This window comes from Melanotaenia boesemani, chromosome 23 (genome assembly GCF_017639745.1).
Source record: "Melanotaenia boesemani isolate fMelBoe1 chromosome 23, fMelBoe1.pri, whole genome shotgun sequence".
NCBI classification, from domain to species: Eukaryota; Metazoa; Chordata; class Actinopteri; order Atheriniformes; family Melanotaeniidae; genus Melanotaenia; species Melanotaenia boesemani.
Genome location: NC_055704.1, coordinates 6814627 through 6833215, shown reverse-complemented (window position 1 = coordinate 6833215; position 18589 = coordinate 6814627). Strand labels below are relative to the sequence as shown.

Sequence of the window (18589 nt, the reverse complement as noted above, 5' to 3'; positions counted from 1 at the left end):
AATGTAAGAAAAACATGAGAACACTGTCCACTTTAGAGCTTCTGCTGATTTCTCCACTTCAAGCAAACCACACAAACAAGGTGTCACATGACAGCAGAGACTTTGCTGGTTACAAAGATGTCTGTCTCATCACGGTGGGACAGAAACTCTGGAGCTAGAAGCCAGGATCAGAAGTCGTGTCTTACTGTTGCTGTTTTGTGGTGAAAAGTTTGATTCCAGCTCTGAAACTCTGCTAGTGTGTTCTCCTATGACTCTGCCTTTGTTTGACATGGATCATGAAGGTCCTGCTGGTTTCCATGGAGATGAAGGAGGTTTATAGTGAAGTATTCACTCTTGTTATCATAGACTAGATCTTTCTGGATCCTCATGGTGTTTCTAAGGTGAATGTGGGGCTATCCCTGGATTCTCCTGAATCTGACCATTGATAGAGGTCATCATCATCATCATCATCATCATCGGCCAATGGCTTCCTGAGATATTTACCTGTGTAACACCTCTATTAAAACACCTGGAAAACTGCTCAGGTTCACTTTGTACCTTCTGCTGTAGCACAGTTTCTACAGGTGAACATACTCTGACACAGTAACACACATCTTTATTCTGACACTTCTGTAGTAATCTCACATAGACATGCAGCCCTTGTATGTGTGAAGATAATCTAAATTTATTTTGGGGGTGTTATTTCAGACAGAAGAAATGTCTGTTTTATTCCCACACTGCTTCTGTGATGTTAAAGTCTGGGTTCTGGGCAGGATCCCAGAACTCCATCAGACCTGTTTCCATTGATCTTCAGTCCAGTTTTTGTGTCAAGTGACATACTTCAGCCTTTTCTCCCTGTTACCCTTCCTTAAGAACAGCTTCTTGACAGACATGTTTCCATGGAGACCATTTCTGGTGAGCCTTTAGACAACAGTAGATGGATCCGCTGAAGGTCCAGATGCGTCTTTTTTTTAGAGATGCAGCTAAAGAAATGGGAACAAAGGCTGTGTCTTTGAGGGAGGCTACAAACAACATAAAGAGCCTAAAGATCCTATTTAAAATCAGTTCTTTGTAAAGTCGGGTACAAGAACTGGACTCCCACCAGTCAAGGTAGATGACCCTTGCTGGTTTTGGTGGTTTTCCTTCCTGGGGAAAGGGATTTTTTCCAGTGCGGCTCAGGATGGGGCACTGAATCAAAGACAATATTTGATGAAATGAGTTAGTTTCCTTTACTTGGCCAGGCAATATTTTGACATGAATTGGTGTCAACATAAACCATTTGATCAAGCAGTGGATTCATTTTAACTGGATTATAATTTAACTGGACTGTATCCTTAAAGGTGCTTTGAGATAACTGTCATGAATTAGCTATACAAATAAAGTTTAACTGAATTCAATTGACTGAGAGTGTGTGAAAAAGCAGCCAATGTCTAAAGAAAAAAATTCTAGTATTAGTCTTCCGTTACAGGCAGTATTAACTTTTTATTAAACATTTTTAGTTTAATCTTTTGTTTAAACATGTTTCTAAAGCTAAAAGTACGGAAGACATTCCCGCCACGGACAAATTAAAATGACTGAGAAAGTCTCTCATAATGATAAGATTTAAAATCATAACTATGAGATAATAAAAATCATATGAAAAGTCATTAGTATGGGATCTTTACAGTCATATCCATGAGATTTAAAAAAGTCAATGAAACAAAAGTTTCTAATTACGTTGATCTCAAAACAACTTTCTATCTCATAATTATCAATATTTATTTAATCATTTGGACTTTTTGTCGTATTATGGCTTTGAATCTTATAATTATTACTTTTTATTTAATAATTATTACTTTTTATCACATAATTATAACTTTTACCTCAAAATAACAAAGTTGAATCCCATAATTAGGACTTTTTTATGCAATACTATTAAATTTATCTCATAACAATGATTTTTTTGTCTTATAATATTGCATTTTCATTTCATAATTTTGACTTTTCATGTCATAATGTCTTTTTCTTTTCCCTGCGCCGCCACCTTACCGTGGTGCAGTTTGCCAGGCAGTATTTTTTCATGAATTAGTATCTACATAAACCATCATATTGTTGATCATGCAGTCAGTAAATGATCCTAGGAGCCATGTTGTCGGGGTCGATCTACGTTCCCACCCTCACCTATGGTCACGAGCTGTCGGTAGTGACTGAAAGAACAAGATTGCAATACAAGCTGCCGAAATGAGTTTTCTCTGCAGGGTGGCCGGGCTCTCACTTAGCGATAGGGTGAGAAGCTCAGTGATCCAGGAGGGGTTCAGAGTAGAGCCGCTGCTCCTCCACATCGAGAGGAGCCAGATGAGGTGGTTCAGGCATCTGGTTAGGATGCGTCCTGGACGCCACCCTGGTGAGGTGTTCCGGGCACGTCCCACCGGGAGGGGGCCCTGGGTAAGACCCAGGACATGCTGGACTGACTACATCTCTCGGCCGGCCTGGGAACGCCTCGGGATCTGCCCGGACAAGCTGGTGAATGTAGCCAGGGAGAGGGAAGTCTGGGTTTCCCTGCTTAGGCAGCTGCCCCCGCGACCTGACCGGGCTAAGCGGAAGAAAATGGATGAATTACTTTTTACTCCATAATAAGTTTTAAACCCGTAATATTGACTTTATCTCACAATTGTGACTTTTTGTCTCCCATTTTATAACCGATAATTATTACTTTGAATCTCATAATTATGAGATACTTTGTCGATATTTTTAATTTGCAAACGGGTGGAATGGACTTCCATACAAAAATGCTTAATAATAAGTTTTTAATCTAGTGTAATTAAATAAATTCATTATTTAATAAATTTGTCACTGGTTATTGAACACCAGAGGTGAGAGATGAAAAGTGTATTTTAGGAGCATTTTCCAGTTAAAAGTCAGAGTTGAGGATTTTAGAGTGGGATTAGAAAGAGCAGGAGAGATGGGAGGAGAAGGAGGAGGAAGAGGAGGAGCTGAAGATGGAGGAAGAGGAGGTGTTGTACTCGTCTGCGACCAGAGGAGAGGAGCGGCCGCCATGTTAACCAAGAAGCCCGGAGCCTCGGTCCTCCCTACGGGTGAGCGCAGCTTCTGAGCCCGTTCGCTGCGGCGGAGACACACCGCCGTCTCTCCGCCTCAGCTGGATCTGAACGGAGTGAGTCAGAACCGGAGGAAAACACTGCTGGGAAGGCTGGAGGCTCTGCTAGCTTATCTGGCAGCAGCTGACCGAGTCCCTAAGGCTCGTCTTTCTGTCCCTGGTCATTAAATTAACTGTAATCTCATAAAGGGAGACAGAGGAGTCGCTGCGCTCTGAGTGTCCAAACTAAACAGATAAGAAGCAGCTCAACTGGAAGCAGCTCCGGACGTCTTCCTCGCTGTCTGTCAGGTTTATTTTTAGCCTTCAGATGAGAAGTGACAGCAGCAGCTTTCCTGGTGTGTTTCCCTGCTCTGTTTACTGCATGATTATGTTTCATTTGGCTGTGTGTAAAGCTTTCCAGCAGTTCTCAGACTGTTCGTTCCGTCTGAAACGATCCTCCGTGTATTTTCGGTCTGTGGGTGTTACGGTGAATTTGGTTGTCTGTGGCATTTTGTGTGTATTTTGGTTGCCTGGTGAATGTTGGCCTCCGGGTTGGTTGGCAGGGAGGAAAACAGCTTCGCTTCTGTTCAGGCTGAGGTCAGTTTCTTTCTCTTTGGTCCAAATAATGTCTTGTTCCTCTTTAAGTGTGGATTTTCTTATTGAGGTTGCTTAATTAACCAACGAATGTTGTTACGGAGTGTTTCAGCTGTGTGTTTATTCATGTGAGAGCGACTGTGTTTGCCTGAAATGTGCTAATGTATCTGTTGAAACCATCTGAACAAAATGTACTTATTTTTATTTTAGACAGAGATTTGTTTTTGCCCCTTTTCTTTTACATATAATGTTCAGTCTTTTACATAATTTGATTTAAACTATTTTAGCTGGATAGAGACAGTTGACTTTTAACGTGTAAAACTCCAACTCTGAGACGGGGATGTTTATCATTAACAGGTATATAATCTGTTATAATAACATAATATCGTTTCCACTGAAACTAAACAAAATTATAAGAGGTTTAACTGTAACAGAGTTAACCAACTGTAATGAGAAATATTGCTGTGTTAACTCAAACAAGACACAATGACACAAACGGGAATGTGATGTCAGACATCTTATCTGGCTTCCTCTTTCATGTAGTTGGCGTCCAGTCCATGGTCAAATGACTGCAGTAGTTATGGGTATTTATTGGCTCTGGTTGTCATAGGCATTGATAGGAAGGCGACAGCCAGGTCCGCTTGCTGAGTTTCGTTGAAGGTGCTGCACTCTGGGCTGCAAGAGTGAGCACAGCTCAGTTTAAAGGCCTGTTAAATCGGCAAGAACAGGGTTTTTTTCTGTTTCTTGAGGTGGAAAGAACAAGAATAAAGTTTGTTTTGTCTAGGAAATTTCATACTTTATGAGAAACCCCTTACAAGTAAAGGTTTTGGGCGGCATCCATGTTTATATCTGCCTTGCGGTGTTAATGCTTTGTCCCCACCTCAGCCAGCTGTTGGAAATGAGCTCTGAAACTGGCATCAACAAATTATAAACAAAAAGAGACTATATTAACTCTTTTATTGTTTGTTTGTTTGTTTGTTTTCCCTGACTGCACTTTCCTAAACAAGGTACTGTTACCTGCTATTTTTGCTTAAAGCAGATAGCATTAGCCCGTTTGTTAACCTCCCCAAAATTTCATCTGCTGTTGCATTTTTTTTTTATCAAAATAACTGTATAACGTAAGGAGCATTGTGATGATGGTTTACTAGTCTTACTTTCCAGGTATTTAGTCAGGCCTAATGTAGGTACAGCTAGTATATTAGTTTAAACAGGCAACTTTAGCTGCTACATTAGCGTAAGCAAGACATGAATACCTGGTACATTGAGTATTAGAAGAATAAAACGGGATACTGTTTACAGCGATGTTTGCTAGAATAAACTAACTGTAGTTGATTTGCTATCTAAAGCCTCATGTTTGTTCCCTTTATGTTTGTAACGTACCATTTACCACATCTGGGTACACATCCACAAGCTCTCTGAAGGTACTGAAAAAAGCATGTAAAGGACGCAGAAGACTGACTCAGAAAACTCTGTCCATACGCGTATTTAACGCATAAACGAGGCTTAAAATGGTTTCTATATTACAAACAAAATACATTTAGCCATTAAATCAACCTAAACTACATTAGCCTAATAAGATACCATTAGTCACTGTGTGTGGAGTCTCGATGATCATGAAAATTTTGTTACTAAGTAGTTGTCGTCAGGGATGTCACAATTACTTAATTTCACAATTGATCACGGTATTAAATCCCACAATTGATTTATCATAAAGATCCTTTAATATCATCACTGTCTGTAAAAGTTAATGTCTGAACCATGTCGACAGATCAGCACAACTTCCACAACAGAAAGTTAAACAACCTCCACGTGTTGCTGCTTGTTAGCATGGGAAAGTACGGCGGAGGAAGAGTTATTCCCTCCAAACAAACCAATTAAGACATCTTTGTTAGACTTTAGTAAAAAAGACCAAGGTATCATTGCAGATGACTGCTCACCAGCCTGGAAAATATAACATAAAAATGGAAATACATCGAATATGTTTCACCACCTGCAGGATAATCGGCTGTTTTTTATGCTAAAGTAAAGTTAAATGTTCAGTAGTTTGGTTAAATAACGTTAATGTTTATCTAGCATAAGACTAAAATTTAATGTTTTGATGTCATTTGAAATTTTCTAATGTACGACTGGTTGGGTTTATAGTAATGTGACAAGTCTAGCAGCGTTCGCTCAACATTGCATTGTACAGACGAGAAAAACTGAAATACGTCTTTTTAACGGATACTTTGGCTGTTCAGATGTCACCGGCCCAGCGTCCAGAGTTCATATGTAGGATCATTTATTCTTCACACAGCAGTGGTGGTTAGTTTAAAAGTTCTTGGTTATTTTACTTTATTTCTATATTATTTTGTTATGTTGGCAAATAGGTGAAAAATAAATAAAACTTAAAGACCTATAAGGAGTGTTCATGTGATTTTACACATTTATAGTGTTGGGAAGTTAATTAATGTTTAATAATTGTAAATTTGCAATTATTTTGTTGATAATTGTAGAGAGAAGATCTATAATTGTGACATCCCCATTTGTTGTTCATGATGGATTCTTTAAATAGTGATGCCTTTGTTAACCATTTTATTTATTTATTTAGCTCCATATCTGACTAAAATGGCATTTTGTCTGTTGTCCTTTTGGTAAGAACTGAAACGTACTAACGGCAGCACCGTGATGTTGAGCTTAGCATTTAAATCTTTAAAGACTAACATGATATTTTTGGTAGTTTATTCCATCTGTGTGAAGATCTTTGTCAATAATTGTGTAAAAATGATCAGGATTACCTCAAAATGTTGTCATCAGCCGGTTATATAATAATCGTGACAGACATAGCTGTAACCGATGCAGCTGCCGCGATGCCAGAAGAGTCTATAAAAAGACCAACTCTTGGTCCTGGAGGTGAAAACTTCTTCACACTCGTGTTTGATGATGCAGCGAGACGGACGATTTGCTGTGATAGGTGGTTAAGTGTGAGTGCAGGTTGGGTCATATCCTTCAAGACCATATGGGTCATAAGACCATTAGATGTTAGGGGATCCTCTTGGACGACGGTGAACCATCTTCAAAAGCCAAAGAAGTTTATTTGTCTTCTTTAGGTTTAAGGATTACCCTGACCTGGAAAACTTCAGGCGCGTTGAGTCACACAGCCGAGCCGATCCCATCCAGCCCCAGCCGACTTACCCTCTGAATGCCAAGCATTCATCTGCTCCTCTTCACATGTTGTAATCGCAAGGTGAACAGCTTCCTGTGAAGGCTGCGGTGACATGTGGTTAATATGAAATTAACACCTGAAGCTTTCTCACATTGAACTATGTGTGCAGAACTTATCCAGCGGGTTGGTTGTATTTTTAGCAGCTCATAGATTTTTTTAGGGGGTGGAGGCAAATCTTGCAAAGGGAACCAGCAGGAAATGTTTTGGTAAAGAATAAAAGGACACACGGAGACATTTGGAACACATAACAATCACAAGTTAGGACACAGGGAGCCGCTTTAGCCCGAGATCGCTGCTTAATTCCGCTGAATGCCTCTTTATATCATGATTATTCAGAATTTGCTCCACATTCTTGTTATTTGAGCTCAGATTAGACAAAGACTTCACCAGCACGTTTCTGTCTTTCGTCCCCCTCATGCATGTTTTCTAACCACTTCATTATAATATCCAGTGTGTGTTTGCTGCTGCAGGGTGTGTGGTGACAGTTTGTGCTGCCTCGGGCAGCGTTCCAGTTTCACTCCATTTTTTGTCCCAGCCTCGTGTCTTGCACTAACAAACACAGACTTTACTGTATGAAGAAGAAGTCAATCATTCCTGTAGGGGAATATTTTATTTGTTACACGGTGACGAATGCAAGTCGGTCTGGTTTTAGACAAATACTGTTTTCAAAGGTGATTTCAGAGGTTTTCTTTCTCTTTGTTTGGGTTTTAGAAGAATAATTATTTAATTTACTCAGATGTGTGGAGAGATAATAGTTTGGGTTATTGTGTGATTTTATTTGATTTTACTTGATTTTTTAATGGAGGAGAACATGCTTCAGGTGTTTTAGAAGTTGTTGATCAGACTCAGTATTTTCTGCAGCACCTGCAAAAAAAACCTGAAGTAATTTGCAAAATACTTTCACATTATCTTGTCAGTTGAAGACAAAACAAACCAACTTACCGAGCTGCAGAGAGCCTGTGAATCTCCTCCTAAGCCTTGTAAAACCACAAGTAGCAGCTTTTGTGAAGTAAAACTAATGAGCTGCTCTAAAAGGGTGAGAAAGATACTAGAAACCATGTGTTTTGGTTGGTTTCTATGAATGTTCCACATGTTTATTTCACATAAATGTCTTAAAATGCCAGAAATGGCCACAGTGCATGTGATGTATGTGCCATTTGTACAAGATTGGACAGTTTATATTAAGTGAAGTAAAATTATAGTCCAGCAGTTCGTATCAGCTTGCTAAAGCAGTTTTGTTTAACAGTGAGGTGCACGTTTTTCTTCATGTTGAAGTTTATTAAAAAGTCAGTGTTAAAGTGTGAGGGTGGATTGTACATTCGAGGACATTTCTCCAGGATCACTGCTGTTTGCTTGATGAGAAGCTGTGTAAGAACACGCCACCTTGTTACAGGTGTTTTTAGAAAGCTAACACACATCCAGCTCTTTGTTTAACAAAACGGTTTTAGATGGGAGGAGTTGAAATGTTTTATCAGAGTAGAAGCTGCCGCTCGAGCAGTTTTCTCTTGTTTGGTTGGGATGCTGTGAAGAGACCTGACATGTTTTTATCTTGTTTTTTCTGTTTAATCTGCTCTGTTAGAAAAAGGTTTATGGCTTTAAACACCATAGAAACGCATGTTTTACTATTTCTATGCAGAAAGAACTTGTTTAATTTATTGTTTCAGACTCTCCATTATGAGACCAGATGTTTTTTTTTAAGCAACCTGGATCTGGACATAGTTTCTAGATTTTTTTGTGTGGTATAGATCACACATGTTATCTAAAACGTGCAGCCATGGAGCCGTCTGGCTGTTAGCGGCTAAGACCGGGTCCTGCTAAGCACCTGGAGCAGGACCAATCATTAGCCATGTTTATATGAGCAAAATCTCTTTCTGAACGTACCTGCACTGTTTACATGGACCCTGAGAAGTTTACACCGATCGTGACGTTTACAGGCATCCCATGTTTAAAGAGAATAAATGATTCTGATATTTGGCCCAAAATTGTCTCACTTTCTGGAAACGGCAGTAGAAGAAGAGACTGATGTAAACAAACAGCTTTGTGTGTTTGTTTGTTGTCTTACCTTTCAGTTTCTCCACATTAATGATTTTAAGTTATTTTTAAATTATAAGCGTATTTGTATCACATAAAGATCAGTAATGTCAGTTCTAATACAGCACAAAACATGCCATCTTGTAAAGTGTGGGAGTACGATACATTGACATCAAGCTGACGTAACAGTCCGATTGAAATTTTGAACTAAATGAGTATGATCGGATCAAAATCTTCCAACTGGTGTTTTTAAATTTTTAATTTTTACTCCGATTGAGCTTTAAATCTGAATATGTGTCCATGTAAAACATGACTAGTAGCGTTCAGGCCAGTTAACTGTGGCTAACGGCTAGCAGCTGCTAGCGTCTCGGTAACGGATGAAGTGTAGGCAGCTACACTTGGTGAAAACGTCAGCATCCGGGCACTTCATCGAGCTGCTCACCTTCATCCTCTGGATCGGATTTCTGGCTCATTTCCTCCTCAAACCTTTTCTTTGATAGAGACGAAACGCAGGTTCAAAAAATCGATTGATCGATTTGAGTCAAACTCAGATGTTTTCATTCACCAGTGTGGGTTACATTCACCTCTAAATTATTCTGGAGAGTATTACTGCTCACATTAGCAGCTAATGCTATGACTGCGGGTGCCGCCACGTTCCACAACAGGAAGTGATGTCACCAAAAACAGTAAATCCGACATGGTCATTTAAAGCCACATTTCCTCTAGAACAGGTTTACACTTCGTCCTTTCATCAAACAGTAAACAGTCTGATGCTGTTTATCTGGTTTACATGGCAGCATGTCACAGCTGCTCTGTGTGTCCACGGCAGTGAGCACACACACCGACACGTGCACACGTTGGAAAACACAACAACCAGCTGAAAGTGAGACAAAAATATGAGAGTTTTCTAGATTGTCTCAGGCAGGTGGAGATGGAAACATCTTGGTCCAGGGAGGAGCAGAAGGAATATTTTTCTCCTGCTCTGTGTTACGCCCGTTAGCATCAAGGTCGTCACGGAAACACACACAGCTGAACAAGCTGAATCTACGTCATTTTTAGGGATTTCTGAGTTGTGTTACGACTTTAAACGGATCCAGTATTCTTTGTAGGTTTTATTAACATCAGCACGTTATCTGAGATCTGAACTTTAAGAATATTTAGAGCGACTCTGCTGAATGAAACGCTTTCACCAGGACATTTAAAAAGTTTACCTTTTTAATTTGAGTGTTTTTTTTTGTTTGTTTGTTTTGTTTTGTTTTTTTTCCCCATCACAGCATTTCTGGCTGTGAATCACTGTGTTCTGATGGTATTTCAGAAATTAATGTAGATGTGTCAGATCAGGTTATTACAGTAATCTGATTACCCAGATAACAGAATTTGTCAGGTAAATATACTCAGATAGTTATCTGAGAATGTCTTTAATATTCAAGGAAAACAGGTGGTGTTACACAATTAACTATAAAATGAATTGATATTGAATAGGATTTAATAGAAATTTAATCGAAATAGGCTGTTGTGAATTGAATCAAATCGATTCAGGATCGATATCCAGCTTTACCCAGAGGATAAAGTTGTCTTACTTTCTGAAGTAAATACAACCTGTTGGGAGTTCTGATGTCTGCAGAGATATTTAGAAGTCATAATCAGAGTTTCATCACATAATGTTGCAGAACATCATCAGACGGGGATTCAGACATGTTCAATTACTGGAAATCAGCGCACGTGTGAAAAGGACCGTTTGTCAGGTGCAAACAGCACGAGGTAAAGATGCTTTTAGGCTCTTGATGTTTTCATCCTTCTTCACTTAATAATTTGTTGTCGGAGTTTGTTTTCATTGCAGTTGTTGCTTTCTGGATTTGCTAATGCTGCTTATGTCTGTATATGGTTGCTGTAAATAATGTGAGTCTCGTCGAGCTGTAAGCTGCTCATCACTGTCCATCTTCATTCTCATAGATTATTGTAGACAGCTGGAGGCTCAACAGGGAGAGATTTAAAGATTTAGACCTTCAAACTGCACTTTTTGAGCTGGAACAGAGGATTATTGTTCAGGTGTTTAGACATGAAGACAGACAGGAGATCGACTTCGGCAGATCTCACTAGAATTTGCTCTGAATGTGACTAAATGTCCCAGCATATACATCTCACATGCATATACACTCCCAATGGCTCTGATTATTTTCCATCTGCCTGTTGGGCCTGTCGGTGTTGAGACAGTGTGAGTGATTCATCTACAGAGGCCTGTGAGGGCCAGAAATAAAACATCAGCACATTGCAGGGATGAACGCTGTCGTTTCCAGGTCACTTTCTGACCCGTGTCTGCTGTTTTTTAACCCTTCGCTGCTGTTGGTCTGCGACCCGCCGAGCATCACCTCGCTGGATGTGTGCGGTCACGTTGCTGCAGATCCCCCCTCTCGTCCTGCCGAGCAGCATGTCGGGCGTGCTCGCCGGCACTCTGGCATTTCCAGCTCGGTGTCGAGTTCACATTCAGCATGTCGCTGTTCCACTCTGGTAGCATGCACAGGATACAGTATGTGCTTTCCAGTATAGATCCCAGTTACATTATCAGTATGTGCTGCAGGGGTGAAGTCGTGCTTTGTCGTGCACTGCAGAGCAGGCGGTCCTCAGGAGCTGATACAGCTCCAAGAGGCCAACAGGAAAACTCGTGGACATTTAGAATAAGAGGCCGAACTGTGCTTTATGTTTTAGGCTGAGTTTAATCGTTTTTAGCTTCCTTTTCTCTTACGTTGTGTTTTAACTAGAAATGCAGAGCCACAGTGTTGAGCAGGAGTCTTAATCCAGCCCTCATTACTTCATGTTTTAAACCCCAAAACAGTCTGACTTTGTTGTAATCTTTTCAAGTGATCTTAATCAATAATTCTCCAACTTTCTGAAGGTTTTTCAAAGTTTTTCTTTCTCATTTTCTACTTTTTTACTTGTTTTCAGTCCCGTCCTTGTACCAGAAAATTTTTAGATAAACAACAAACAACTTAACAAAGAACCAGCTTAAAACTGAATCTTTAGGCTCTCTGGTGCCAGCAGCCTGTCACAAAGTCACATCATTTGTTCCCATTTCTTTAGGAAACAGACAGTGACAGAAAACAGCATTTTAGCATCAACAAGGTGATTCCCAAAGAGCTGTTAGCTGGAAAGTTGGCATATCTCATCATGGAGGCAGAAACACGTGGATGACAAAAGAAGAAGAGTCAGGACTAAAAATCTGTCTACAGCAGATGAACAGGATCCCAAAATCCTTGGAACAAATCCAGAAAAGACCCAGGACCCGAGAGATGTATCTGGACCTTCAGTTGGTCCATCTACTGTTGGCCCGACGCCTCATTAGAAATGGTCTCCATGGAAACATGGCTGTCAAGAAGCCGTTCTTAAGGAAGGGAAACGGGGAGAAAAGTCACATGACACAAGAACTGGACTGGAGATCAGTGGAAACAGGTCTGATGGCTGCACCTACTCCCTGTTTTCCTGACAATAAGGAAATGAGGAATGGCTGAACACCTTTGAACAGTGCTGCATGTGACTTAAATGAGCCAAGTTTTCAGACTGTGAAATATGACTTTACACATCTTTCCATGAGCTGTGATTTCAGGGCATTTCATGTGATGATTGGACCAAAAAATGAAATGTGGCATCAGTTTAAATGATCGCTGCAGGTTGTGTGTTATCAGAGAGATCCTCCACTCTTTACCTTCAACATTTCATCCACCTTTGTGTTGTTTTCAGGCTGTTTGTGTGCAGACTGTGTTCAGTCAGTGAATTTGCCTTTTGTAACTCAAAAATCTCAAATAAAAAATGATAAAAATGTCAGTTGATCTGATTATTCTCCAGTAAATCAAGCTGCGGTGGAGGTACAGCATGTGATCACTGCATTTTTTTTGTTAGTTAACAAGGTAACACAAAAACTACCCAGCTGAATTTGATTAAGGTGGGATGGTCGGAGCATGACGAAAAGGAAGAGCCCGTCACATTTTGCTGCAGGTCAGGATTGAGTTAGTTAACATTGTTAAATATAGCCTTACACCTGTTTGGAGATTGAGTATGGTTAGTCTGGTAATGTTAAAGCGGCTCCTGTTGTCTTTTGTCACACCAACAAAATCCATCTGAGGAGCTAAAAACACATTTCTGTAACATGAAGTGAATTTAAAAGCTTTTTCAGATGAAAAGTAAAGACCTGAGGATTTCAGCAGAAAAACTGTTTCAGGATGAAAACAGATCTGATAAAAATTTCATCAGCATTTCAGAGTGAAATAAAAAACAGTTCTATTAATCCCACGAGGGGAAATTTTAATGTGTTTCATAGTGGTTGTCTTCTTGTTTTCTCTTTCTGTTGAATAATTATCAATCATATTGTTCCAGATTGTGATGGTCCTGTATCTTTCTGTCATGCAGATACTTGAAGAAGCCTCTGACTGAACACAGTTGTTTATTCATTCCATTATATTTAGCAGCTTTTTCAGCATCGTTATCTGAGCAATATTCCCCAGAACAGAACCAGCATTGGATCTTTTTTTTTCCTTCTTCTTTAAGATAGTGTGGACTGAAACTGCCAACAGTTCAATGTCCCACGTGATCTTTTTCTTTACTGCAAAGTCCAAGTTGAAAAGACCTGAAATTCCTTTTAGTTTTAAGTAGAGCTGGGCGATTAATCAATAAAATCGATAAATCGAATTTTCCATTTTTGGAGATTTATTTTTATGAAAATCTGGATTTTTTTTCCATAGTTAGTTAGTAGCAGACTTAACCCTCCCTCCACACCAGAACGGTGTTTGTCTGACAGGTTTTCAGTGAAGTGACCCTTCACTCACGCCTGGCATTTAGCTGTGCGTATAACTGCAGTGAGAAATGCTGCTCTCTATGACATGCAGAAGTCAACTGTAGCCCACAAACTCTCGTTAAGAGACAACCTTCATCAGGGGAATTATTCCTGCAGTGGATCCTGTAAAAGATCCAGATGGAAAGAGATCACGGAGGCGTTGTGTTGCATATTTCTATGTCAGATATGAAGCTGTTTATATGGTGGTAAAGTTATGACATTATATGCTTCAGTTTTGCTGGCATTCATTTATATAAATAAATAAATGTTTTTTAATAACTTTATTTATGTTTTGTATAAAAGAATAGAAAAAAAATCGATTAAAATCGGAAATCGGATTTGGTTATAAAAGAGCGGAGATTTTAATCTTTAGGCCATATCACCTAGCCCTAGTTTTAAGCTAACTTTGTTGTCTCGATCTGCTCATACAGTCTTAAAGCAGCATATCTGAGAGTCTGGGATACGTCGCAGTTAAACACATAATACTGCTTTCTCTGCATTCCTTCCGTGTCCTTGTTGGCGCTTTGAGCTTAATTTGCTAATGACGTCACATTTCCCATCCGAGCGGATGGAAGAAACAGTTTGAATTTCCTCCTTTTTTCTTTCTGTCTTGCTCCTATCCTGCATCATCCTTGTTTCCTCCTCATCTTATTTGGGATTTGTTGTTATTTCATTCATTTATTTGGTCTTGGGGAGCTTAATCATTACGATCGGACCTGCTACAAACACTGCCACTCAGTGGTGCATTTTAGAGAATATTAGAATATGATTCTGATGATTTATCTTCCAGCAGAGGCAGTTTGCTTGGACTTGGTCATGTAGATGTTTGGCAGCATGTCGGAGACCTCCAGTGTGGCTCATCTCTTTCTATCTGAGTCGTTCTCATTAACGAGATTAGAGCAAGCATTCAGATTAGCGGCAGAGAGCAGCAGCTGAGACCATCTGTCTGCTCCTGGCAGCCGGACGGTGGCCTGTGAGGGTCCTTCTTCATTTCATTACCGTCTGCTTTTGATTGAGCGGAGCGTGTGAATAATAAAGGGAGAGAAAAAACATCTTGATATCTTGTTTCTAGCCAGAGCCAGAAAAATCAAAGGATTAATCGGCTGCTGGTAATTGATTGTTCCTTCTGGTCATTTTATCAGTTTTGTTGATGCTGTAAAAGAATATGTCACTTTGAACTCTGGGAGATTTAAGACCCACTAAGCAAGGAAACAATCAGCTGATTAATCAATAATGAAGGTAATGATTAGCTGGGACTTTGTCTTCGAAGAAGCTGCAACCTCAGAATATTGATGAAATAACAAACTGATCGGTGCAGATTTGGCGTAAATGCTTCAAAATTGAAATAATTAAGTTATTTGCTGTAAATATATTAGTGGTTTTAGATTCTTAAATGTTCTTTCTGTTGTTTTAAAACTACTTTTTCTGCTTGAAATAATTCAGGAGCGGCTGTAGGAGATGGAGAGATGTGGAGATGGAACAAAATATCAAACACCTTTCGAACGTTTAAGTTGGATTTATAGCCAGATGTCAGATTGTTGGACGGTCACACACCTTTCTCAGGTATCTGTGGCTTCCTGGTCGGCTGTGTGATGTTAAAAGGAGCGGGTTGTTGGACGTTTTTGTCCACCTCTCAGTTTTCACTTTTAACTAGAGTAAATTTGTAAACAAAAAGAGATTTTTAGTCGTTTGCTGGCTGCTGAACTCTGGGTGGGTACAGATTTCCTGCTTTGAGTCGGCCTGAAGCCGATGAAGGAGCAGATAAGAACGTTGGAGGGAAAGTTGGTCAAAGTCCATCACTATCAGCTGCTGCTGGACTCTCAGCTCCGGTCTGAATCATCCACTGTGACCTTTGACCCGTGAGTGTGGGACCTCTGTGTTGGAGGAACTAGTGGCTGTCGTGTATCGGGGATTATAGGGCTATATTAAATCCTTCATCTTCCTCAGACCGAGTCAATCTGCTGGACTGGACCAGATCCTGTCTGGTACAATCTGTCCAAACACAGCGGCCTTTCTGACTGGTCTGCTCATTTCAGCTGATTTATTTATGATGAGCTCAAACGCTCCCCAGCTAGATGTGGCGTTTACATCGTGCGGCATCTTTTCTCTGCTGTGTTTTAGGGCTGCTCGATTATGGGAAAAATGATAATCACGATTATTTTGATTGAAATTGAGATCTCGATTATTTAACATGATTAGAGAAAGAGAGAGAGTGTGTGTGTGTGTCTGTGTGGTAATACAGACTAGTTTCTTTCCTCCAGGTCCCCGTAGCTATTGTTAGTCTTAGACCAGCTGCTATGTTCTGCCCGGTGTGGTCTGGAAAAAAATGAGTCTGAAGACATTTTGTTTTCACGTTTAAATCCGTGTCAATAAAATGTAGCGCGACATTTCTATACGGCTCTATGGTGCGGCTTGATCACAGGTCCGTAGTGGTGGCGAAACATTGGACTGTAGCCACGTCCTTCATACCACCCTCATCATCCTCATCATCCAGGGCAGGAGAGACACTCCACTAACATGGAGACGAGGTGATGCCATTTGTTCAAAGTGTTGATGAGTTTCTTAAATCCTGGGTTGTTCATGTGTTAACTGAGGACAAAGTTCTGTTTGTTTATAACGTTTGTCTCTCTGTGTCTCTGGGAGCTGGTCGATTATTTAGTTGCGACTCACAAAAATTTAACATTTTTCTATTTTCTTGTGTCGCTTCGCCACCGTGTGTACGTCTGCGTGCACGAGCGCAACATTTCACATGCACGAATGTCGCCTGTCGCTTGGCTGGAGGAGGGCAGCAATTTTCGCTTCATCGTGCAAGTTCGATAGAAAATGATGGAGAAGGAGCGACGTCGCCTCCCGTGTGTCCAGCCCTTAACTGGCGAGGTGTTTGCAACTTGCGCTGAATAAAACTAAAGCCGACAGGGCTGTGGGAGGAGTCTGCAGCAGCAGTGGGAGGAGTCTGCAGCAGCAGTGGGAGGAGTCTGCAGCAGCAGTGGGAGGAGTCTGCAGCAGAGTGCTGCAATGCCAGCTGCTCTCGATTTGCAACTGAAAACAACACAAGAGGAAACTGAGAAGGACAAAAATCCGTTTATTTTTATGATCGTTGAAAACCCAGATCGTAACTGTGATTAAAATTCGATTAATCGCCCAGTCCTACTGTGTTTGTGTCGTAGTGAAGAGACTGTCAGCGTTTCTAACAGCTGCTGGTTAAAAAATCAGTTTAAAAACCAGGAAACAACAAACTGCATCACCAGAAAATCTTTCTGCAACTCTTCAGATGCTTCAGGACTTTTTTCTTTGATAAATGTTCATCTACTGATGGAATGATGCTTTGCTGTATGGTAAATTATAAAACACAAAAATGGTTTTGATTGTTTTTACAAAACCTGTGTAAAGCCCCACATCTAGCTTAAAACAGGGTTTTACTTATTGTCAGCTAAATCAGCCTAAATCAGATATTAAAGAAAATAATCGGTTTAATCTTTGTTTACATTCAAGATTAACCAAAAAATTTCATTTTATTTTTATCATAAAGAGGTAAACAAACCACTGTGTGTAAAGTTTCTCTAAAATATTAAATTTTTTTTTTTTTTTTGTTGTCAGATCATAAAACAAGTCTGAAATTGAAAAGCGATTGGCTGAAACTGTTAGCATGTGGTCATTTTTAAAGCACTTCAGGGCTGCTCAGATGAAATCTTGATTGATTTTTTTTTTTTTTTTTTAATTAATGCAGCTTTGTCTGACATAACCATCATACACATGTTAAGGACAGCACGTGTGCTGTGATGAGGAGGGCATTCACGTGTGTGCAGATTGCAGAGAAAAAGTTAGAAGCGACCGACTGGTTTGTCTTGTTGCCTGCAGCAGCTGCTGCTTGTGTTCGCTGAGCAGGTGTTACAGCTCTGGTAACTTTTGCCCTAAAATCTTTTAGATTTTTCACTCAAAGCAGATGAAAGCAGCTGAATGTAAAGTCGGCAGCCAGGCGAACAACATGATTGTGCAGCTGTTTGTGAGTGATTCATTTAAAAGAGAGGAAAATAATTTTAGTAATTGGTATTAGTTTGTTTTAAATCACAATTATCAAACAGAATAACCCATTAACTTGAGAATGTACTTGTTAACTGAATGTTCAGACTGGTGTTACGCTTTAACGTGCTGGATAACGGGGGATTTTGTCTCTGAGCTGGGTGTACAGCCTTTACTAATAATTGTGTTGCTTCGGTAGGAACAGAGTAGTGACTATGACTTGGTCATAGGCAACTTGGTGAGCAGATTTCAGATGGGTTGATTTCACATTTTAATAAATTCTTTGCGCTGCTTTGTGGTTATTTTGCCATTATTCAAATACAACTCCATCCTCAGCGGATGTTTGGTGTTGGCTAACACCATGCTAGCACTGTCATGTAAGAAGGCTCTTACTTTTCCTTTAAGTCCTCAGTGATCAGTAGCCATGGAAAGTTTTTCTGCAGCGTGCTCATCTGCCTGGTATTAAGAATAGCTCTGTTTATTTTCCAGATGAGTATGTAATGACATGACCTTTACATTAGACACTGTAAGCTCTGTCCACGAATCTGTGGTGACAACATTCGCTGAGTGTTCGGCTCACCTGCCCATCAGCTTCTTCAGTCTTGATGGCACTGTAAAATCAGACTTAACAAATCCATTAAATGTGGAAAACCTTCATCCGAACTGAAGGGAAGCATCATCTTTAGCTATTATGTTTGAGGTCCACTATTTGCTCTTCATATCTAACATCGAACTTATTTCATCTGGGGACAAAAGCCTCGTTTCCACCAAGAAATTTGGTTTGGCACAGAATGCATTTTTACATTTCCACAGGATAAAACTGGGACCTGCCAGAATATCAGGTCTGAGCTGGCCTACTTTATTG

At 40.1% G+C, this 18589-nt stretch overlaps 1 protein-coding gene across 4 annotated transcripts in view; it reads left to right on the top strand.

The window, feature by feature from the left end:
* The first annotated feature begins 2968 nt into the window (after positions 1-2968).
* Positions 2969-18589, top strand: part of dyrk2 (dual-specificity tyrosine-(Y)-phosphorylation regulated kinase 2) — a 37817-nt gene continuing 22196 nt past the window's right edge. The window contains exon 1 of one of the 4 annotated variants that reach the window (XM_041977509.1): positions 2969-3053. In XM_041977509.1, coding sequence (XP_041833443.1) covers positions 3014-3053 — 40 coding nt within the window. In that variant the 5' untranslated portion in view covers positions 2969-3013. Of the gene's footprint in view, positions 3054-3111; positions 3131-3356; positions 3650-10619; positions 10641-18589 lie in introns of those variants that run through there. The other 3 variants (XM_041977513.1, XM_041977510.1, XM_041977512.1) reach the window with 3 other exon arrangements.